General features: G+C 38.5%; 1 protein-coding gene across 17 annotated transcripts in view; it reads right to left on the reverse strand.

Moving 5' to 3' along the window:
* Positions 1-21,961, reverse strand: part of LOC123378558 (sodium channel protein type 2 subunit alpha-like) — a 93,618-nt gene extending 71,657 nt beyond the window's left edge. For 7 of the 17 annotated variants that reach the window (XM_045032532.1, XM_045032527.1, XM_045032530.1 and 4 more), the window contains exons 1-10: positions 21,654-21,961; positions 14,477-14,595; positions 12,498-12,587; positions 10,741-10,869; positions 9,940-10,031; positions 8,798-9,070; positions 8,469-8,532; positions 7,274-7,415; positions 5,240-5,446; positions 1,463-1,762 (exon numbers count right to left, since the gene is read on the reverse strand). In XM_045032532.1, the coding sequence (XP_044888467.1) occupies positions 1,463-1,762; positions 5,240-5,446; positions 7,274-7,415; positions 8,469-8,532; positions 8,798-9,070; positions 9,940-10,031; positions 10,741-10,869; positions 12,498-12,587; positions 14,477-14,595; positions 21,654-21,920 (1,683 nt within the window). In that variant the 5' untranslated portion in view covers positions 21,921-21,961. Of the gene's footprint in view, positions 1-1,462; positions 1,763-5,239; positions 5,447-7,273; positions 7,416-8,468; positions 8,533-8,797; positions 9,071-9,939; positions 10,032-10,127; positions 10,220-10,740; positions 10,870-12,497; positions 12,588-14,476; positions 14,596-21,653 lie in introns of all 17 variants that reach the window. The other 10 variants (XM_045032533.1, XM_045032531.1, XM_045032521.1 and 7 more) reach the window with 5 other exon arrangements.
* Between the last annotated feature and the right edge of the window lie 1,865 nt (positions 21,962-23,826).

Below are 23,826 nucleotides of genomic sequence, written 5' to 3' on the forward strand. Positions count from 1 at the left end.
ACCCTTCTGTGTGACTTAAGCAAGTCATTTAGTATCCCCATCTGTGAAACAGGGATGATAATAGGTATCGAACTCGGATGGATACTGTCAAGCTTAATTCATGACTATAAAGCCCTTTAAGCTCCTTAGATGAAAGGCATTATATGGGCCTGATCCAAAGCCCATTTCAATGAATGGTAGGACACTCATTGACTGTAATGGGCTTTGGATCAGACCCAAAATACATAAGTTCAAAGTACTATTATTATATCAAATCAAATTATAGCTACCCAAGAATTTTTATCTCTAGACATTAAATGGGCACCTAAATGCATACAGTATCTGGGAATTTGAATTGAGTTATATAAGTAATGGTATCCCAGTGTGATAGAAGGGATACCTTGACTTAGGACTTGTCCACATAGGGAAGTTAGTGTGCAGCAAGCCAAGGGGTAAATCTACAGCACACTAGTTTGACGCACAGTAGTTCACTGTGTGAACCCTGCTACAGCGCACCAAGTCTGTAGTGCGCTTTGACATCCTACTGTTTCAAACATCAGAGCACGCTATTGAACTTTTAGTGTGCTGTAGCAGGATTCACAGTGTGAGTTAGTGGATGTCAAAGTAGCGGACTATAGAATCACATTCTGGCTTGCCATCCACTAACTTGCCATGAAGACAAGCCCTTATTGTGGTGGAATATAATGATGCTCTCATATAGAATGAATTAATTTTAAATGAACAGTATGTCTAAATTACTTATTGGTATAAGCTTAAATGTTCTCCAGTCCCATTCTTATTATTTTGGAAATTCAGAAATATTTTTCTCATTTGCCACCATTTAAAAATGCATCTGAAGAAGTGAGGTTTTTTTACCTATGAAAGCTTATGCCCAAATAAATCTGTTAGTCTTTAAGGTGCCACCGGACTCCTTGTTGTTTTTGTGGATACAGACTAACATGGCTACCCCCTGACATTTAAAAATGGGTTCAGTAACACAAACAGCAAAAGTTAAGGGTGGTTTAGTATTCCTAGAATGCAGAGAATACATGGGGATGTTGTCTCCTACAAAGGTTTTATTGTTTTGGGCTTGAGATGATTTAGGAGTGGACAACCAATGAGTGACTTATGTAAGTTTTCCTAATGAGTTCCAATCAAAACTTTTTTAACACTCCACATCATCAAGTAGTCTGTGTATGCAAGATATTTTATGGAAATACATTTTTAGAAGTGTTTTAGCTAAGTTTTGGGTAAGTAAGACCATGTTAGATAATTTAACAGAAACATCCAGCTAACTGTTTGAAACATTGCTGACTATAATAATTACAAAAACTAAGTTTACACAGAAGCTCTTTTCCCCACGTTTTCCTTTTCTTCTCTCTTCATATAGTCATAGTCTTCTACCTGTAACATTGCTGGAATTTCCATGATAAACAGATCATGGTAGTAGAAGAACACAGATTATTTAGTAAGAAGACTTTACCTGGTGCGGGGAAGTGAACCTCTTTTCATATGTCAGTCGATTCGCTTCCATCGAGAATCGGAAACTTTTCCTTCTGATACTGTCCTCTGATTCAGATTTGGGGAACCTTTCAACATCTCCCTTGTCCTCTGCTTCAGACAGTTCCTTCTGTCTTCTTTTCTTCCTTCTGTTTCTCCTTTCTTTAGCACTCTTTGAGCTCAACTTTGATGCTTCTGAGGAACTTTCCAAGAGCTCCCCTAGTCCCCCTACTCCACTCAAATCTCTTGACGCAACAGATGCTGCTGCTACTGCTGCTGTTGCCTGTTGGTTTACAAGGTGTGGTATTTTTAGAATGTAGATAGCTAACAATTTTATATACTTGTACTGATTTTTATTATTTTATCAGTATAATCAGTTGCAATTTGTGAGCAACTTTTCAATCGGGCAAACATTCTCAAAAAAGTAAATTCAAGACAATTTTGTTTAGAGAAATATTTAGTTCTCTATTATATAGAGCATAAGACAACAAAAGAACTAATATAAGTAGTACCATAACAGCACAGCTCCCCAAAGACAAAGGTACAGTACATTAGCTTAAAATCAAAGTAGTACAAGAAATCATGAGCATTGCATCCTCCATGCACTTCAGATCTATGTGCTTCTCCATCTCTCATGAGAAAGGTAATACATCCTACTCCAGAACAACTCAGCTGGTCCCCTCTGCCTGTTTACAGTGAGAACTACTGGTTGTTCTTTCTGTACAGAGATATGTAACTTGTACCATGTGACTTGATCCATTAGAATAGGTAGGGGGATTGATTGACTTAACCATCGGGGCAAAGAGACATTTAGGGCAGATCCAGGACCTTTTCCTGGGGGTGACTGTAAACTCTTCTGAAATGCTGCGGTGGAGGATATGTTGGGGAAGCTGCCAAGCCTCCACAGATTGACAAGGTCAGAAGATGTGTGACTCTAGAAATGGCTAATTTTGTGTGTGAACAGGGGGATCAGTAATTACCCACCAAAATAACATCATATTTGGTACCACAGTTATTCAGGGAGATGTGGTGTACCTCTCTGATGGGGAGTGCCTATATTTTTGGCTGGTGTTAGAGAGGGAATTGTTAAGCTATCTGAGAACCTGGCTTCAGGTGTGTGGGAGGCAGCCAAGCTGTTTGCTGGCTTTTCCTTGTGGCATGTCTTCAGTGTAAGTACTCGTTTGATAGGGGAGCTGATTCCCTGATAAATTGGAATTAGAAGCAGACTTAAGGGAAGGCATCCCCAGAGAAGCTGGGGAATGGGGTTGTGGCTCCTAACGTACACCTAATGTAGCAAGGAGAAAATCCACTTTCCCAGCCCATTTACCTTCACACAAGAGAAGGGCTTTGGAGTCCTAGCTATGGGCTTGGATCAGATGCCGTGGGGTTGGGGGGACTGATGACATCCCTCAAACCATTGGAAAGGAGTGATGATCCATGCTATATGAGTTGTTGCTGGATAGTTCCCAATGAGTATGTTAATAAAGTTGTGGCCTAAATAAACCATATCTGTTGCGATCTTGTCTTTCTTCCTGTGTGTTTGGGACAAAAGTTCTACATCCTGCTCTGAAAGAACTCAGCTGGTTCTTTCTGGCTATTCATAGAGAGGATTAATTGTTGTTCTTTCTATATGGGGTTAGGAAACTCACAATATACAACCTTGTTCCATTAGAATAGGTTAAAATTAACTAATTTATATCTTCATTAACGTTTGCAGAGTATGTAATGTTAAAAATAATCTCAAGCAGATAGTTTATCGAGAAGAACATAACAGCCAAAATGTTGTCACAAAGGTTTAAGATTATCCCACTCAATTGACTACAATAAGAATGTGGGGCCAGATTCTTGGTTCCCCATCTGGCTGCTTTTTTGCTCTTCAGGAAGTAGAATGTTTCACTAACAAGGCAGATGGGGATTCTCCTGACACAGGGAAATCCCCAGGTGGTATAAAGATGATATAAGGTTCTATGCCACTTGCTCTTATCCTCTTCCTCAACCTCAGAATAAAGAGGGGTCAGAGACAAGAGGGGGATGCGGCCAGAATCCCTTGAGCTTTGGTGATACTCAGGTGGTGCCTACCAGACCATTCCAGTTTTTGCAACATTGAACAAGCTGAGGGCTGCTTTAAGTTTTGTTTGGGGATGAATTAATCACTGAAGGAGTGAAAATGTGACTTTTACCCTTTTCCACCTCCAGCCCTGCATTAATCACAACTCAGTTGGACCCAGTGACCTGCCCTGTAATGGGTGCACCCTTCCCACTTTCTCATACACACAAAGAAACATGGCAACATCACCCCTATTCTCAGATTACTCCACTGACTCCCCATTTATTTAAACAATAATTTTGCATAGACTTTATCCAGCTTTTGTTTCTCTCTATTGCCCCCTCTCCTTGCTCATCTAGCATCAGTCTCTGTTGCTTCATGCAAATGCACAAGTACAGTGGCAGCTGTCTGGAATAGCCTCCAGATATCCTTCAATTTAATTAATCTCCGTCAGCTTTCAGATATTGCCTGAAACCTTATCTTATCCCCCTACTTGCCTATAGAGCTTTGTTTTTAACATTGGAACTGCATTTTTTAATATAATGTATGAAAAGTACTAGAGAAAGTAAAGTCTATATTAAATGTTAATACACATAATGGCTAAATTTTTGAACAATTCCATATCAATGACAATAAATATCAATACCAAATTTGAAAAAAGGATGTACCATTGCTAATATATATTTTTATTCTCCACAATTCTGCTCCTTTCTGAGTGATTTGAAGTGACAATGTTTAATGGCTAAAATATATATATTCTAATGCAGATAGTGAAGAAATCTTTCTTTTCAAGTTAAAGATAGAGGGGCCTGATTATCCATTGCCTTGCACCTTATAGAGTCATTTATACCTGGTCAAAGTATGTGTAAAATAATACGCGTGTAAATGACTAGAGGATTCTGATTTGCTAGCATTTTACACCCAATTTGTACTTACATAAATTACTAGACTAGGTGCAAGGCAGTGGAAATGCAAGCCCAGAAATTAGATGTTGGGTTCTCACGTATAAAACCTTCTCAGACAATTTGTCTTTGGATAATAAACCCTCATACAACAGGTGTATATTAAAAATTACATTTTCTTGTAACATTATTTACAATAAGTCTGCTTTTCCCAGTAAACAAGATTGTTATAAGAGATTATCCAAGAAGTAATTCCACCCATCAACCCTTTGTTACTTAAAGGATTTATATCCTTTTCTAAGGCCCTAATAGACTTCAGTGTGATTACAACTAGGTATGTGCTTAAATACTTTGCTGGAACGAAGTCTATGAGAATATCCTAGTACTAATACCTTTCCTTCAGTCTTTTTTTGTTCTGAATGTTTGAGAGGGATTATTAAATAGAGCAGCTCTGAACATTCTCTCGCAGACTGTAAACCAGAAGCAACTTCTTTTAATGCCACCCGACTTTTTCACAACTATTATGAGATCTGTAACCCCAGGATGTCATCAATATCATGCATTGTAATTCTCCATTATTTCTGTAACATTGTAATCACCAATCTTTTACCTGTAGAATCTTATGGTGAACTTAGGGCTTGTCTACATTACCCGCTAGATCGATGGGCAGTGATCGATCCAGCAAGGGTCGATTTATCGCATCTAGTCTAGACGTGATAAATTGACCGCTGAGTGCTTTCCCGTCGACTTTTAGGCATAAGAATAAGAATGTGCAGAAACAGACAGAGTACATTTTCTTCACAAAAAATACCTGAGCTTCTTCTTGTTGCTTTTTTAGCTGTTCAAGCATCTGCTGAAATTCTGCCTCTTTCTGCTCTGCTTCTTCCAGTGTTGCTTGATTCTGTTCTTCATAGGCCATGGCAACCACAGCCAGGATCAAATTCACCAGATAGAAAGAGCCCAAAAAAATCACCAGAACAAAAAATATCATGTATGTTTTTCCAGCAGCTCGTAGCGTCTGGGGGAAAACAATTCCATATAAATGCGTCATGTCACTGATAGTCTGATAGTATGTTAGTGATGCAATTCATGCTCTGATAAGTAGTAGTTTGAAGGGTTTTGTCACAACTAGGGCTGTCAAGCAATTAAAAAAATTAATCACAATTAATTGCGCAATTAATCGTGCTGCTACACAATAATGGAATACCATTTATTTAATATTTTTGGATGTTTTCTACATTTTCAAACATATTGATTTCAATAACAACACAGAATACAAAGTGCACAGTGCTCACTTTATATTTATTTTTATTACAAATATTTGCACTGTAAAAAAAAAAAGAAATAGTATTTCTTAATTCACCTCATAGTAGTATAGTGCAATCTCTTTATCATAAAAGTTGAACTTACAAATGTAGAATTTTATACAAAAAAACTGCATTCAAAAATAAAACAATGTAAAACTTTAGAGCCTACAAGTCCGCTCAGTCTACCCAGACAAACAAAGTTTGGTTACAATTTACAGGAGATCATGCCTACTTCTTGTTTACAATGTCAACTGAAAGTGAGAACAGGTGTTCGCATGGCACCGTTGTAGCCGGCGTCACAAGATATTTTCATGCCAGATGTGCTAAAGATTCATATGTCCCTTCATGCGTCAACCACCATTTCAGATGACGTGTCCATGCTGATGACGGGTTCTGCTTGATAACTATCCAAAGCAGAGCAGACCAAGGCATGTTCATTTTCATCATCTGAGTCAGATGCCACCAGCAGAAGGTTGAGTTTCTTTTTTGGTGTTTCGGGTTCTGTAGTTTCCACGTTGGAGTGTTGCTCTTTTAAGACTTCTGAAAGCATGCTCACCACATCATCCCTTTCAGATTTTGGATGGCACTTCAGATTCTTAAACCTTGGGTCGAGTGCTCTAGCTATCTTTAGAATCTCACACTGGTACCTTCTTTGCGTTTTGTCAAATCTGCTGTGAAAGTGTTCTTAAAACAAATATGTGCTCGGTCATCATCCGAGACTGCTATAACATGAAATATATGGCAGAGTGCAGGTAAAACAGAACAGGAGACATACAATTCTCCCCCAAGGAGTTCAGTCACAAATTTAATTAATGAATTATTTTTTTAATGAGCGTCATCAAGCATGTCCTCTGGTATGGTGGCCGAAGCATGAAGAGGCATATGAATATTTAGCATATCTAGCACGCAAATACTTTGCAACACTGGCTACAAAAGTGCCATGTGAATGCCTGTTCTCACTTTCAGGTGACATTGTAAATAAGAAGCTGGCAGCAGTATCTCCTGTAAATGTAAACAAATTTGTTTGTCTTAGCTATTGGCTGAACAAGAAGTAGGACTGAGTGGACTTGTAGGCTCTAAAGTTTTACACTGTTTTGTTTTTGAGTGAAGTTATGTAAGAAAAAAATCTGCATTTGTAAGTTACACTTTCATGATAAAGAGATTGCACTTCAGTACTTGTAGGAGGTGAATTGAAAAATACTATTTCTTTTGTTTATAATTTTTACAGTGCATATATTTGTAATCAAAATAATAATATAAAGTGAGCACTGTACACTTTGTATTCTGGGTTGTAGTAGAAATCAATATATTTGAAAATGTAGAAAAGCATCCAAAAATATTGAATACATTGCAATTGGTATTCTATTGTTTAACAGTGCAATTAATTGCAATTAAAAAAATTAATCATGATTAATTTTTTTTAATCGCGTGAGTTAACGGCAATAAATCGACAGCCCTAGTCACAACCGAATATGTTCATTCATACAATTTTACCATATCAAATAATACTTAGCATTTGATTCACACAAGGTTCTTACCAACTGATAAAGATTTTCCCAGAAGTCCTGAGTCATCAGCCGAAAGAGTGACAAGAATGCCCAGCTGAATGTGTCAAAGCTCGTGTAGCCATAGTTGGGATTTCTACCAGCTTTCACACACATATATCCTTCTGGACATTGACTGCGTGAAGACAGAAAATTAGGTGTTATAATTAACTTTCAGTCCACTCTGACTCTGTGTTATGTTTCAGAACAAAACGCATTGTTTTCATTTGCCATATCATCTATTATTTTTGGACAGTTGTTCTTTAGGAAACTCTTGTCAATTAAAATGTTGGGTTTTAAGACCATTCCAGAAGGCTCCCAAAAACCTAGCTAAGATAAAAATAAATGAAAAATGCCCCTTTAGTTTGTATTTTGTTGCTAAGTAGCACTTGCTTATTTTCCTTAATGAAAACCTGTCAAACCATTTAGTTCAGAATTTCAACAGCCACATTTGTGAATGGTGAATAACAGGCAATCAACCTCTGCTGTCCCCTCAGTGCCTTGCTCCATAATCCAAAAAGGTCCTAGGTGACTGCTTAAGAGATAAGTTCTCCCCCTTATCTCCTTGTGCAGTCAAGCAGGATCAAGATGCAGCAGACCCCTAGATGATGAATCACAAACTTTGTACAGAACTTGTTTTTTGGTAGAAGTTCACACACAAAACCATTGCAGCAAAAATAATTTTGGGGAAAGTTAAGCAGGAGACAGAATCAGGGTTGAAATGGAAATAAGGTACATCCTTGAACTATGCAGTCACCACTGTGCCTTAATTATATTAATAATTTTGTATTTTATCTTAATCATATTTTGTATTTTCTCCTTCTTGACTTTATTCTTCTCAGTTCACACCTTTCATTCAGTGTTACTTGTCTCTAAAAGGACTATACCAAAGTGAATATTTTTATCATGAATATAACATCGCTTTTCAAGCAGGCAGGAACAAACGTTGATAGTGAGTATTTCATATGACCAGAGATTAGACTACCTTGACCAGAGCCAGTTCCTCTGGTAACTGAAGTCCAAAATTAATCATCTAATGTTAAATTACTACAAAAACTTTTCCAATGTCACAAAATACGGAATAGTAAATGTTCTAATTAAGGTAGACACCTGATTTTATTTTGGGTTTCATCTCCAGTTACTGTATCCTGTTTAAAAGCACAACAGAGTATTTTTTAAAGTGTCTTACCCTGCATCAGAGCTATTACCACAAAGTAGGGCATCTCTTTGTCCTTCCAAAACGTAAAAATGAGCTGTTGAGAAATAATTTTTAAAAGTATCTGAATAAATAAAAAAAGTATTAAGTCAAAGTACAAATAAATATAATGTATAATTAAGTCAAAACTGTTCAGATGCTGAGTGCTCCCCAGTTTATTTAGGAACTTTTTTATTTATCATATCTGAATTATTTTTGACCACTGTATGTAATACCATATCAGTATACAAGAAAATATATCCCTTTCTGTATTTGCATCTGTTTTGTTGATCTTTTAGTCGCAGTTTAATAGTAGTTCTTACTTTCATCCTCAATGTACTCCTTCCAGTTAAACGTGCTCACAGTTGTATTAACAAAGGTACCATTTACGTCCATTGTGCTATTCAAGTAGGAAGTAATGTTTACTTCAAAAGTGGAATTGTCTGGAGGCCACTGCAAGCATTTATGCCTCAAGTTGCCCATGAACAGCTGCAGCCCTATTAGTGCAAATACACTCAGACAAAACACAGTCAGGATCATTACATCTGAGAGCTTCTTCACAGACTGAATTAGGGCTCCTACAATAGTCTTCAAGCCTGCAAATGCAAAGGAATTCAAAGATGTATTAAAAAGTATCACATGTGCTACCTATACATTTAAGATTTCATGCAGAAGCCCAAAATAATAATTTTCTTATTTGTAAAAAAGTAAAGCTTCATGAATAGCCTCATAGCTTGTGAAGATGAATGAACAGCAAAAAATTCTTGTTTATGTATATGCAGTGTACGTATGTTCCAAATACACCTAATGCATTATTTTATTCACAAACAGGAAAGTTTATCAGTCGTCGGTTACCCAAATACATGAACAACATGTAAAGAAAAATCTTCCTTTTTTTTAAATTTTATTTATTTTTAATGTTCTACCATTGCCTCCATTCCAAACCATTATTAAATAGGAATCCATAGCAATATGTAAAACTAGAGTTGAGAGAATTCAAATTTCCAAAGGTAATTACTGTAATTCCCATATGCAGTGCCCCTGCTAATTTTTTTACAAATCAAGCTCCCTTTTTCTCTGTTTGGCTATCAGTTTTTAAAACTGATTTCTTTTTTCAGTGATTGCAATAAATGGTAACATTCAAATCAATAAGAAAGCCACAGCACTAAACCTTTGACAATGTGAAAGAGAAAACTTGTCATAATAAAATGCAAAAGAAAAAAGTGTCCCAACAATCCACAGACTATATATTTTGTAGATGTTTCATGCAAGAATTTGTTAAACTCAAAGGCTGATTTTGCAAAGAAAAAGGCTAATGTTAAAAAGGCAAAGAATCATATTGCTGTCTGATGATTCCTGACTTTTTAAATAATATGAGTGGTGAGTACAGAGGCTTATACTAAAAAGAAGTGAATTCAACTTCAATGGAACTAAAGTCAGCCTCAGTGTTTAACCTAGCTCTCACCTGGAATGACTGATATTGTTTTCAATGCTCGGAGAACTCTGAACGTTCTCAACGCTGAGACATTACCCAGGTCCACAAACTCTGTCACATATCTGTAATAGGGGAGTTCACACACAAACACAATGACAGCACACAGATAACAGTTGGAGATACAAGGGGCCTAACACCTTACACCAATTACTTCTTACCTGGGATTACAGAAATAGTTTTCAAAGCTCTCAATACTCTGAAAGTTCGAAGAGCTGAAACATTGCCTAGGTTTACAAATTCTGTTACATACCTGTAGGATTAAATCACAGTTATTCAGAATTTAGGCAGCGTTTTTGCTACTTACTTGGGTCTTTCATCAAGACCTCTTTGGTGATTTTAGCAAATAAATTAAGTCAGCAATTTACCTTTCTCTGTAGTTCATCTCGCTTTATTACACGCTTATTGTCATCAAGTACATTTAAATTTCATTGAAGTGAAACTCACTAATTTTATATTTGAAAAGCTAATAAAGCTAAATCAGTTTAGTGATAGTAGTATGGTGGCATGAAGTCAAAGGGATGGCTTCCATTCTGGTGAGCAGAAAGAATGTAGGACATGAAATTAGTGTCCCTTAGTGACTGACATGCCATGCTGGCTCCTGCATTATTTTACATCGAACTATGAATGCTAAAATGAGTGATACATACAATAACTAAACATCACTAGCTGGAGGAATTCTATACATTTAAATCAGAGCATGCCTGATAATATGCTATTTGCTGCCACTAATTTCATGCCCTCATAAGCTTAAAAAATGGTTAAACCACTTACGCCATCAAAATGACACTGAAGTCAAGCCAATTCCATGGGTCACGAAGGAAAGTAAAACCTTCTAAACAGAAGCCCCTTGCAAGAATTTTTATAAGCGATTCAAAGGTATAAATTCCAGTGAATGTGTACCTAAGGAAAAGTATCGAAGCAAGAATTACAGACACATGGTCTTTGTATGTCTGTTGCTATATACAGTATCATTTTTGCAATAGGTTTATATTTTCTATAATGAAAAAAACAAGAACACTCTTTTGAATTGAATGGAGAAACCTATAAATTTCATGTGTCTACAAAGTTATATGAAGGCAATAATTGTAAAGTAAATGAAATTAGACTTCAAAGTGTATATCTTGTGCTGATTTTCTACAGGCTTGATTCAGCCTCCAGTTTGTGCCTACATTTTTACACCTGCAAATAATTACAGGCACAAATATTTATAGGTACATTTCCTAGCACTTACATGGCTGGTTACCTGTTTGCCTTCACAAATCATGTAGGTAAATGTCTATGTGCTATAAAAAGTGCACAGAATTGTTTGTGGTTTCAAAATCAGAGCCCTCTTCTGAAAAACTGGTCCTGTAACTTACTATATTAATCACTATTGTATATATACATTTAATAAATAAGTAGAATTTTATCATAATAAAGAATGCCTAGATCTTTTATTGTTCAAGAACAGTCTGAGACCATGTTACCATAAAAGGGATGTGATTTAGTTCATGGATCTCCTGAGATATGCCAAGATCTTGAAGGAGACACAAGATCATGTATTGTGTGGACTCGGAGGCCCTTCTGCTCTGTAGTCAGGCTCCAAACAGCCACAAAGACCATGGCTTCTGATGGATTTGTCCTTCTAGGGATCCCCTACTACATTTGTCTCTGGAAGTCCCCAAATGGGGATTCCACAGTGTGGTGAGGCCAGCCAACATGAGACAATACAGAGATTAATGGGGAGCAAGGAAGGAACTGAAAGTGGTTAAAACCTTATTTAGAGTGTAATAATATATTTAAAAAAAATAATTCATAGCTGTATTTTTGTTAGCATAATTGGACTAAATTCTGTCTACACAACCATGAGCCTGTGCAGCAAAGAGAAGCAGAGATGCTTCCTGGTATCTTCACTTCACTAGGAGTCCTGCTAGCACAGGGCAGCATTCCAGATGTCAGGTCAGAACAAAGTACTGCTTTGCTGCTCTTTGAAATCAGGAGCTCATTGCTTATTGCTTTGTGTCTGGTTTCTGGTTTTCCGCTTCTTATTGTTTTCGGGGAGAGAGGGAGTTCGCCTATTTTAATGGCAGTTTGTGACTTCATGAGGGTGAGAGTCAACCCATACACTTTTTGCCTGACAGCCATACCCTCTCAAGCCAGGGTGAATGTCCACATGCACTACGATGTACTCTGGAGACATAATGACTGGCCTCTCAAATTAAGCACACAGGTGTTTGCATGCATGTTTGCGGCTATCTAGGCTTCCTTTCCTTCTTGCAAATCAGTGCCACTAAGGACAAGATTTAGTCTGTAATATCTCACAGGAAAGCTTCAGCTATTCATCAGACAGAAGGTTGAAGAACAAGGTACTATTTTTAAATCACTTACATAATTTAAGAGAAAAGGCCAGAAAGATATTGATGATCTCATGGAATCTAATCTCTTATGAGTGTAGATAAGCAAGTTTTCAAGTAAACCTTCTATTAGTGCTCCTTGAATGGATCTACATCAAACTAAAATTGTTGTTCCAATAAGTATGTTTAACTTACTCTACATTCTTTGTCCACTCCGGAGGGTTACTCATGGTCATAAATACACAGTTGGTCAAAATAGTGCACATAATAAGCATGCTGAACAATGTAGACTGAAGTCAAGGAATGTAAGCCATTCATATATTATATCATCCAAAAGACACAACAGTATTCTAATACCTGGATTAGTAAAATATGTAGTGTGTAAATATATATACAAGTAATATAACTTATACTAAATAAAACTTTAAAAGTTTGCATGTAATTTCATCTATCTTAATTAACACACCATCCAGCACAATGGTTCTGCATTGTGAAACAATGTATTTATCTTTCAATTCTATTAGGCTGTGGATTTAAAAGAAATCTACAACATCCCTAGGTATGAAAAAATATGAAACAAGTATAGTTTTTTTCTTGATCTGAACACAATACAGACTGGGACAGGATGTTATCTTTATCTTCCCATATGTTTGTATAACACCTAAAACAATGTGGACTAATCCTGATTTAATGTATTCAGATGTTAATGTAATATAAAATAACAACAACAAAAAATAACAGCCTACAATTTACTCACATGTGTAGTCCCATCTAAAACCAGTAGGATTACTGATGAGGTCTACTCACATGAGTTAGGACTCACATGAAACTAGCTACTTGCATGTGCATTGGTTGTGTTTTCTTCAACATTTGCACTGTTGCTCAGTTGAAGTCACAGGTATCAATAGGGCTACATGGAAGCTCATTGCAGGAGCATGAATTTTAATTGCATAAATATACTACTTAATATAATATTTCAGTGGATTGCACTTTCTTAACTGGATTAAAGTGAATTTGCAGTCATAAAAAAGAATTGATAATACTCCATGGACTATGGTTATTTTACACTCCCCTAATATTACAAGGCTGAGTGATCTGAGACATTTGTAAAATTGGGTTGTAAGTGTGCATGCTTTACTTGTATTTTAGCATTCAATTTTCTGATGCTGACTATTTTCTTACAGTGTAAATGACCAATGACTGATGTCAGGTACTATAAACATACTGTAGCTGCAAACATGAACTTTGCCTTTAGTTTATTGTTTAAAGCTGCAGTTCTGCATTAAGATACATTAATGTTGAGCCTTATGTGTGTGTGGAGCCAATGGGACTCTGCACAGGCCCAGGGGTCAAAGCTAGCAGATCATGATGCAGGAGGATGTGTAGGGCCTAAGTTGTTACTGTAATAACTGACAGATTTCAGAGTGGTAGCCATGTTAGTCTGTATCAGCAAAAACAACGAGGATTCCTTGTGGCACCTTAGAGACTAACAAATTTATTTGGGCATAAGCTTTCGTGGGCTAGAACCCACTTCATCCGATGCATGGAGTAGAAAATACAGGAGCAGGTATAAATACATGAAAAGATGTGAGTTGCCTTACCAAGTGTGAGGTCACCTGTATTTTCCACTCCATGCATCTGATGAAGTGGTCTAATAATTGAAAAATCTTCCTTTTCTCTGATTCTGATCACTTATGGAGCACCTTCTCACCTAATGAAAAAAACAATACCAATGTGCCCATACAAATAGCTCTTTATTTATGTAAGTAGTCCTCTAAAGTGAATTAGTGTCATCAGACTTAATGGGAGTATTTGCATGAGTAACAGGATCAGACTCAGCTATTTCTTATTAATGAAGTCACAGGGGCTCTGCATGGCTGCAGGAGTCTTCCCACATAGAGCTCATTGAAGGAGAAAGGCCTAAATTTGTATCTAAAAACCAAATATTTAAAATCTGACAGTAGTGGGTGATTCAGTGAGGAATTCTGTGGTTTGGGATGAGCTGCATACTGCAGTTGTGACACTGATGCTTTTTAAGAGTGATTGGAGTATGTTCAGTGAATGTATGTACAGACACAAGGGCATTTATTTGTATATTTAAATGAAAAGTGTTATTTCAGTAATGATACTTTTTAAAACAGTCACATTTAAAATTAACCACTTGAAAAGGATATGAATGTACCAAAATCTTAATAGCAATTTTTCTAACGGGGTTGACAGGAGTTAAAATGTACAAGGCAGATGTGGCACTGAATCGGAAAATTGTCTTTCCTTTATTCAGTACTATGAAAGTCTGGAAAAAAAGAATACACAATGAAAGTACACTGTACATAGCATTTTCAACTCTGGCACTTTGTTCCCACCCCCCCTTGGATTTCAATGACAGACAAGGGAACTGTCCACCTTGTAGGATGAGTCTTTAGAAATGAAAGTCCTATTCTGTTCATCACCTGTGGCAAGTAAAGGTCGGATTTCTAAGGAAACAGCTGATTTAAGTTATCCACTGTTAATTTTCTAATGTTCTAAAATTTGTGTTATAGAAATTTTAATGGGATCGGTATTCAACGCATATAGTATCAATGGGAATTTTTGTCATCAGTGTTAATGGCAGCAAAATATGGCCTTTCATCACTAAAATAAACATGTATTTTTATTTCATTTATATTACACATTTTCAGACATATAAAGACAACTTATAACAATAAAATCAAGTATTTAAGTAAAATCAAGGTTACAAATAAAATCAAATACATTATATTGCACTCAAACATGAACAACATCTAAATCAGGGGTAGGTAACCTGTGGCATGCGTGCCGAAGGCGGCACGAGAGCTGATTTTCAGTGGCACTCACACTGCCTGGGTCCTGGCCACCGGTCCAGGGGGCTCTGCATTTTCATTTAATTTTAAATGAAGCTTCTTAAACATTTAAAAAACCTTATTTACTTTATATACAACAATAGTTTAGTTATATATTATAGACTTATAGAAAGAGACTTTCTAAAAATGTTAAAATGTATTGCTGCCATGTGAAAACTTACATTAGAGTGAATTAATGAAGACTCGGCACACCACTTCTGAAAGGTTGCCGACCCCTGATCTAAATGCTAAGGGCGAATTCTAATATACTAACTGTAGCTTAGCAGTATCATCCTCCGCAAATGGGGCTACTTGTAAAGTACTGTATTCATTGTGACTAAAGGCATGAGACTCTGACCCTAAAGAATTTAAATATAATTAGAAAATCACTGTATTTTGAGTTTAGATAACAGTAGTATCAATTATATGAATTTCCTGAATCGGTATGTCCATAGGCAAATGAAGGGAATAACAAAAATGCCAGCTGACATCAGTCCCATCAGCCTGAGACCATGAAAGAGATCCAAAAGCAGGGCCAGCTCTGGCTTTTTTGTTGCCCCAAGCAAAAAAACAAAAAACAAAAAACAACGCGGCCGGAGCGGAAAAGCAGGGGGAAAAAAACCAAAAAACCTGTGGCATGGCCGGAGAGGCAAAGCAGGGGAAAAAACAAAACAAAAAAACCCTACAGGGCGGCTGGAGCCAGGGTGCAGGGGGACTCCCTGTGCTGCAGAGTGCGCGCCCGGTCTAATGGAAGGGAAAGAGAGAGAGAGCGGGGGAAGGGGATAGAGAAGGGGGGTGGCCAGGGCTTCAGCGGGGCGCTCGCCCCGCAGCCCCAACCGCTGCGCCGCCTGCCGGGAGGGCTCTGCGCCGCTCTAGCCGGCTGGGAGGGAAGGATGCGGGCTGCTGCCGAGTTTGCTGCAGGGTGCTCCCCTCCTCCACCCCCTACAGGGCGGCCGGATCGGGGGAACCAAAAAAACCCCAAAAAACCTTCCGTGCCGCCCTAGGATTGGGCGGAATGCCGCCCCGTAGAATCTGCCGCCCCAAGCACGAGCTTGCTTGGCTGGTACCTGGAGCCGGCCCTGTCCAAAAGGACAAACTCTGTTCTCAGTTATAGCAGTTATACTGACTTTGTCTGTGAACATTCAGTTTTGTGTATTTATTGTCATTTACATGTTGACTTAAAGGACACACAGTCAGTGTTTTCCAAATGGTGCCTTTCCTGTAGGTGATCCTCTTCTAGATTTTTGTCATTTCTATTCCAAATGTGTATGCGTTTGGGATTCACTTTGTTCTTTGGTCCTTCCTGAAACTTCTTCAGGGCATTACTACAGTTCCTTTCAGTCTTTGTCAAATCCCTTGACTCTGCTTTGTAATATCACAATAGTCTTTGTTATGCTCTCTGCAGAGCTATCTAATATTACTGCTTTCTAAGTTGCTTTGCACTCTGTAAAAACTAGTATGTGATTAGAGATGCTGCCTTCTCCCTAACTTCCTCACTCCCACAAGGTCTCCTCTCTGGTGGGAGGTAAAATGGACCCCACTTTGGTGGGGGAGATACCAAGCTAAGGAAGCTGCCCTTTCCCCAAGGTCATTGGTCTGGTACATATCGTGGGGAAATCAGGCTGTGAAAGACCACCCACATGATGTGTCTGTTGTTAGGAGGGAGTCATGCTGACAGAGACTGCCTCCCACTCCCAGGACTGACTTTCTGTCAGTGGTGGTGGGAAAATACTGCCCATCTTAAGGTCAGTGCTGCAGCAAAGTCAGTTGCCAGATTCCAATTCATACACAATTTTCTCCTGATTGCAACAACCTCTATGATTAAAAGTACTTTCTGCTAATTAGATAAGTGATAGCAACAGGAAAAGGGATGAGTAATTCTCATTAGTCATTTGATGTCCATTCTTCTTTTGTTCAAAGAATAAAGTTGCTAGACATTTAAGAACAGATGCCATTTGCAGTAAACAGAATCTGAAGTTTACTCATTACTGCTAATGGGTTAGCTAGTCCCTGACTAGTTTGTCTTTTTTAACCTTCGTATCCTACATCCTTGTCCCCACATGATGTTTTGAGTTTACTGATGATCAAAAATTAGCTTTAAGTTTGTTGAGGATGTCCACTACTAGCTTTTAGCAGAAGATTGGGTGGGTTTTTTTTTAAACACTTTGGCTGTAGAATAATACAGGAATCAGACAACGGGTAAAATGCACGTAATGCAAAAACCTTTTAATTGAAAATACTGCACAAAACCAAGCTACTGCTGTGGTATCCAAAAATGAAAAAAAAAATGCTATTCTTTACCCTACACTTGTTGAGTTGCCTAAATGACCCTAATATATTAGCTATGTACTCTCTTTCCACATTAATTAACTACAGAAGAGCAATTTATTTCATCTTCATTAGTAAGTGATGGGGTTTGTAATCACATATTGGAATCTACTTTACTTTCCACTCAAGTTAATTTTTAATATTGAACTTGGAGCTGTAATTTAAAAAAACAATACCAATGCTGCTAAAGAAAGCAACTCTAACTACAGGAGACCAGCAATGTTAGTATCATGTGATTATTCCAATGAACAAAATAAGGGGCTGTTTACCTTTTCATTTCCTTCTTCTGTTACAGGTCTGTGAAGTTCAGACCTCCCACAATCACCAAACACCAATTTAGTATGATGCCCCTGCTGGACGAGCCACATATAGTCCAAAGCCTCCTCTAGAGGTTCTCTACCAACAATTTTTCTTCTATACTTATATTTTTGTACATTTTTGCTATTCAACTTATAATATGGTACAATATAGGAAAAAGGGGACTTATCTTACCTCTGTGAGCTATCTACAGTTTTGCCAATTTCAAGCATTTAAAAATCATAATTCAGATTGCCATAAAAACATATTGGCTTAAAATTCATAAGTATTTTTAAGACATTTAGATCATTTGTAATGTCTTCTTTATCAGTCTTCTGATTTTTTTTAGTGGGAAGCTGCTCACTGCTTCCCCTCCTATTATCTGGCTGTGCCGAAAGAATGACAGGAGACATTAGATATGGGTTTAATCAGTCCACAACTTTATTATTAGACAGATGTCTGGGACTAACCCGGCGGATAAAATGTGTGCAGTGCAGGTGCAAAATTTATGTCCCTCCAGCAGAACCACTGCTGGGACCTTACCAATTCCAGCCAATTTTGAGGGGGAGGGGCTTCCAAAGCTCCCTCCCTATTTATCCAGGTCCATCCAGCAGTTCCCTTGCCGGGACCTTATCACTTCCAGCCAATTCCAGCGGGCACTTTCACCAGTTCCTCCCTCCCCCCCACCCCGTTTTCATCCAGGTTCCTCCAGCAATTCCCTTACTGGGACCTTACTGACCACCACCCCTTGTAGGAGGGGTTAAGGTGGACTATAATGATGGGGGGTTGGCTCCCTGCTGTACCAATCATAGGAGTCGCCAACTGCCCCTGGCTTGCTCAATTACCAAGCACCTCTCCTTAATTCCTTTTCCAAGCCATTTTTTTGTTCTTTTGTGCCTTAATTTATGGAGTACCTGCACTGAACATCCGCTATACACTTAAATAAAGAGTTGCGACATATGGCCTACTGACCGTCATGCTATGGATGAACAGAGCCCACCTGAACCTGCTGCAAGGAAGGCGAAAAAAAACCCCACTCCACTTGGACAATATGGTGGTAAGGGAAAAATTCCTTCCCAGCCCCCCCTTAGTGGGGCAGCTAGAGTAATGCCCACAGCAGATATAGCTAAACACCCAGCATATTTGTGACCTAGGTGCTGCCCAGCCTGTTCTGAGTAAAGAAGGGTGGGGAGGGGAAGGCCCAGCTGACTTTTTTAAACCCCTCATTCCTAGGTGGTGAGTCATCCACCATGCTGACTGCTCTTCCAGCAGCTTTATGTCTTCCCTCCTGCCCCAAGCCAGAAAGCATTGCCCTCTTCTCCCGGTCAGCCAGCCAAACTCCTCAAGTGCAGGGTGGCGATTAGTCAGCCAACCCCCCATCATTATAGTCCACCTTAACCCCTCCTACAAAGGGTGGTGGTCAGTAAGGTCCCAGTAAGGGAATTGCTGGAGGGACCTGGATGAAAACGGGGTGGGGGGGGGGGAGGGAGGAACTGGTGAAAGTGCCCCCTGGAATTGGCTGGAAGTGATAAGGTCCCGGCAAGGGAATTGCTGGATGGACCTGGATAAATAGGGAGGGAGTTCCTGGCGGCGTATCCATTGCTGCCAACTCTTGCAAGTTTATCTTACAGGTCTTACAGTATTGTTTGTTTGTGGGTTTTTAAAATTTCAAATAATTTCACAGTACTTGGCTTCAGACTCAGCAAATTTCCTGTATAAAAAGTGGCCACCACTCAAGTTCGGCAAAAATTTCTGGACGATTCATTTTTTTCACTTCAGCAGGTTACGTAGGCTGCTTGAACACTATTTCATTTAATTCAAATGATTTTAATAGATTATACTAGATGTTAGCCTTAACATAGTCATACATTCAAATTTAGTTTTAAATAGATTTATTTTAGAAAGAAAAATGTATTTAATTAAAAATCTGATTTAAATTAAAAAAATCAGATTTTTTAAATCATCAGTTTTTATCTAACCTGAAAGCAGCTGATGCTGCATTGTACCCTTCTCCTTACTCGCAGGTATGCGGTCAGAAAGGAAACATTGGATGGAGCACTAGTGGGGCAGGGAGGAGTCAGGCATAGAAAAGCCAATGTGTAGGATGATAAGAGAACAGAGTACCAGCCTGTGGAGAAAAGTTGGTTATTTGTGAAGGAGAAGTTCAGTCATACCATGGAAGGACAGAGCTGTGGGAGAAGTGGAAAAATAGGGAAGAGGGTTTATGGGAAGGGAGTGCAAAAAAAAAAAGTCTAAGCAGGAGGGACAGCAGAAAAGAAAGAGACAACTTGGGGTCAGAGGGAGAAATGAAGAGGACAGAGGCAATAGTGAAGAGAGACAGAATGAGGAGGGAATGGGAAAGAGAAAAGAAAGGAGAGCGGAGAAAGAAAACAAAGAAAATGCTGAAGATAAAAACAGACTGGCTGGATCAAAACAGGTCTTTTAGAAAGAGAGAGCTTAAGAGAAAAACAATGAAAACCCTGAAAATAAATTTAAGAGAAAAAAAGAACACTGAAAAAAAGTTGATGTTTCATGGCTTGAGAATATAATAAGACAAAGGAAAGGTGAAAAAACATAGTCACACCAAGGTGATTGTTTGCTTACTTGTCCATTTCTCCCACATACATCTTTGTACCTGTTGCACATGGTCCCTTATGCATGGAACACCCTTACTAAACTAGTCTTCAAAGCCACAAAACTCTTCTTCAAATTCTTCCTCAAGACTCAGCTTCACTGTGATGCCTATAGGAGGTTTCCTCCATTCAGTATTTTGATTCTGTTCTTTAATGGTTGTTGGATATTTACAATCAAAATTCAGATGTTTTCCCAGACTTTTAGCCAGCTGAATCAGTCCCCTCTTTTACTGAATGGTGTTTGTTATCAAAAGCAGAGTCAAAGTGGAGCTATCAGGCTCCTTTGGAGATAGTCGGGATATTCATTTACAGATCCTAGGATGTATGGTGCTACATAAGGTAAAGTGTATAGTAAATTTAAGGGATGGCTTGCATGAGTAAGGGGTTGCAGAATCAAATCTTAGGTGAAGATGGAGAAAATAATAGGAGATGACAACACAGGAAGGAGTCAGAGAAGGGTACTGTCAGGGTGAGGACAATATGATTATGCAGTTGGTTGGGGGCTGGAATGTGCTTCTTGTGGGTTACAAAGTCTTTTTCAAATATAAATATATTACGTGCTACGGAGCTGCTACTTTATATCCACAGCTTTATCCGCTTATTTGTCCACTTCTCCCACAAGCATCTTTGAACCCTTTGCATACTGCCTCTTATGCATAGAACACCCGTCCTGAACTAGCCTTCAAAGCCATAAAACTCTTCTGCATATCCCAAATTTACTATGATGCCTACCACAAACTGCCAGTTGAAGATTGGCTGGCACTACCCTGTTACCTACAACCTTCTCCATCCCAGAATCTGTTTTCAACAATCTTCAGGCCAATTTTGTGCCACTTATCTGGTGTCAATCAGGCATAACTCAGTTATAGCCTGCGGGATTACAGCAGTATAGACGTGGCATAAATCAGATTGGAGTCAGGCCAATAGGCTTTCAGTATAGTGTTGTGGTTTGATTGCTCTAAAAATACAGTGATTAAACTCTTAACCTCTATCATTAATAGTTGATAGAATAATGCTACTCTGTGTAGAAGATTACTCTCCAGTAATTTCTCCAAGTATTAAATACTGAAAGGTACAATTAGATTAAAGGATCAGATATATTATAATGAAAACAACATAATGCATTAACTTTCACAGAGGGAGAGAGAGAATAGGAAAAAATATTCAATTGCTCTAGAGAATTTTACCCGACTGTCAACAGAGGCATCCAAACAGCAGTCTTAATAAACACTTACTTTTTTATTGATATAATATGGGTCCAGGTCCTCCAAGGGCTCGGACACCATTCCAGGAGGTATGTCCCCATAAATAAATGGCAGTGACTTTCCTGCCTCCAAGTCACTATTTGGCTTTGGGCCATCTTCATCATCGTTGTCTGTATGATCTTGTTTGGGTTTTTTAGCTTTTTCTTCTGCGGCATGCTTTTCAATAGCTGCGAGAGATTCTCTAGTAAAATAGCAGAAGCTGTCAGGTCCTGGTGGTACCAGCAATGCCTGTGCCATCTTTTCATCCTGCAAATTTAATTACGTTTAGCCTCTTGCATAAGAATGTCCTACAAAAGAAAATGCAAACAAGTTAGGAAAAACAGTGAAGGAAAAAACCCACCGCATCTGGTTTTTTAACACCACACCTAGCAAATACAAATTTATGCTTACTACAACAATACATGCTGATAATTTAAATGCCCAAGTACTTACATCTCATATATTTTACCAAACTGATACCACCCTGTGAACCAAACCTCTGAGCCTTTTAGATGAGAGAAAATAGGAATTTTGATCAGGGCCAGCCAGGAGCAGAATGGTGCTCCTAACTTCTGGTCTGGGAGTTGCCACAGCATTAACTAATTTTAAAAAGACCTTGAAGATCTTACTTGCTAAAGATTGGGGAATTTTTTAATAGTTATTTTTAACAGAGGAAAAAGAGAATGATTATAAATATTTAGTTTTTACTGTTTGGTATATTTTAATAGACATCATATAAATGTGAAATATTATTTAAAAAATGGAGTCAATTTTAGTGCTAGAAAAGAGGACAAAAGACTCAATTATCTGTCCATCCACAAAAGGCGTGTATCTAACAAGGTGGGAAAAGCTCCTGTCATGCCAACACAAGTACTTCTCGCATAGCAAAACAAAGCAAGAGATACCATCAATATTACATCGGGTATAATGCAAAAAACAGAATGGGGACTCCTGTTGATAAGCTGCAGCAGATGGTAGAGTAATATAAAAATGGAGAGAACTTTTCTCAAGGAAAAGGCTGGAGAACCATGAAAGGTAAAGTAACAGCAGAGTCACAGAGATTCTGGAGAGGGCAGAAGACATTGATACTGGGGAGGGAATGGTTAAGGCAGACTGTGAATTCAGCAAGCAACCCAGTAACATGCAGCTATGCTGAAACTTTTATTCTTTTAAGATTTTTTCATGCTGGGATACAAGGATGTGGCCTTCGCTGATATCTGCTAGAAACAGCCTGACCAAGACACCTGCTTCATATTAATATACTCAGCAATAATAAGGATCCTGTAGTCAAATCCACACCTTATTTCCATTCAAAAGGGGAAGCTGAAAATTACTTTAACAGGCTTTCTCTGGAGACTGAGAATTGAGCTGTCACATTTGCCCAGATAGCTGTTTGAGACTCCCCTGGGCCTTGCTGGCTGAGCAACACTTTTCTGCCACACCTTACAGGTTTGAGCACTTGTCACTTGAGTCTGTTGACCTAGGAACCTTTTCCTTACAACTGGTCTTAAAAAAACATGGTTCTTCTTAGGAGAGTTATTGGAACAATAAACGATTGTTTATTTGATTAAGTTGTTTTCATTTTAAAACACTGTCATTGTTAATATTATGCCTTGTCTACATTGGGGAAAATGTGTGCCCCATATTATAGCAACTACCACCCAGGGCAAAGCTAAACCAGTGGTAGCAACAGTGTGAGGTTAGCATAGACAGGGCTCAAGCATTTTCACCACCATCACATAAAAACATGCTCTGAAAAAGTTTTTATGACAAAGTGGCAAAATTTCCTGAGCCCTCTCTCCACTAGTGACGTAGAAGCAATGCAGTTGCATTGTCGATAACGAGTGCTGTAATGTAGGTACCACAGGTGTTTTGTAATCAATATTACACTATGTTCTTTAATTATTTTGTGAAACACTCTAAGACCAAGACATCATTTGCCCTACATCAGTCCAGCTGGTAGAAAGAGGCTGTTGGACAAGTATAATCTCCTCCATCTCTGGAAATACTCCAGCTGCAGAAACCTCTATTCCAGGGATAGACCTAGCTCCACCATCTCTGCATAGAGTTTGCAGGAGTCCTGGCACATGCAGCATTTCAGGGTAAGGAGAGGGAAGACTGGGGACAGGAAGAGGCATGATCAAGGCAGTCCTGCACCCCAGCA

The sequence above is a fragment of the Mauremys mutica genome, chromosome 10 (assembly GCF_020497125.1).
Source record: "Mauremys mutica isolate MM-2020 ecotype Southern chromosome 10, ASM2049712v1, whole genome shotgun sequence".
NCBI lineage: Eukaryota > Metazoa > Chordata > Testudines > Geoemydidae > Mauremys > Mauremys mutica.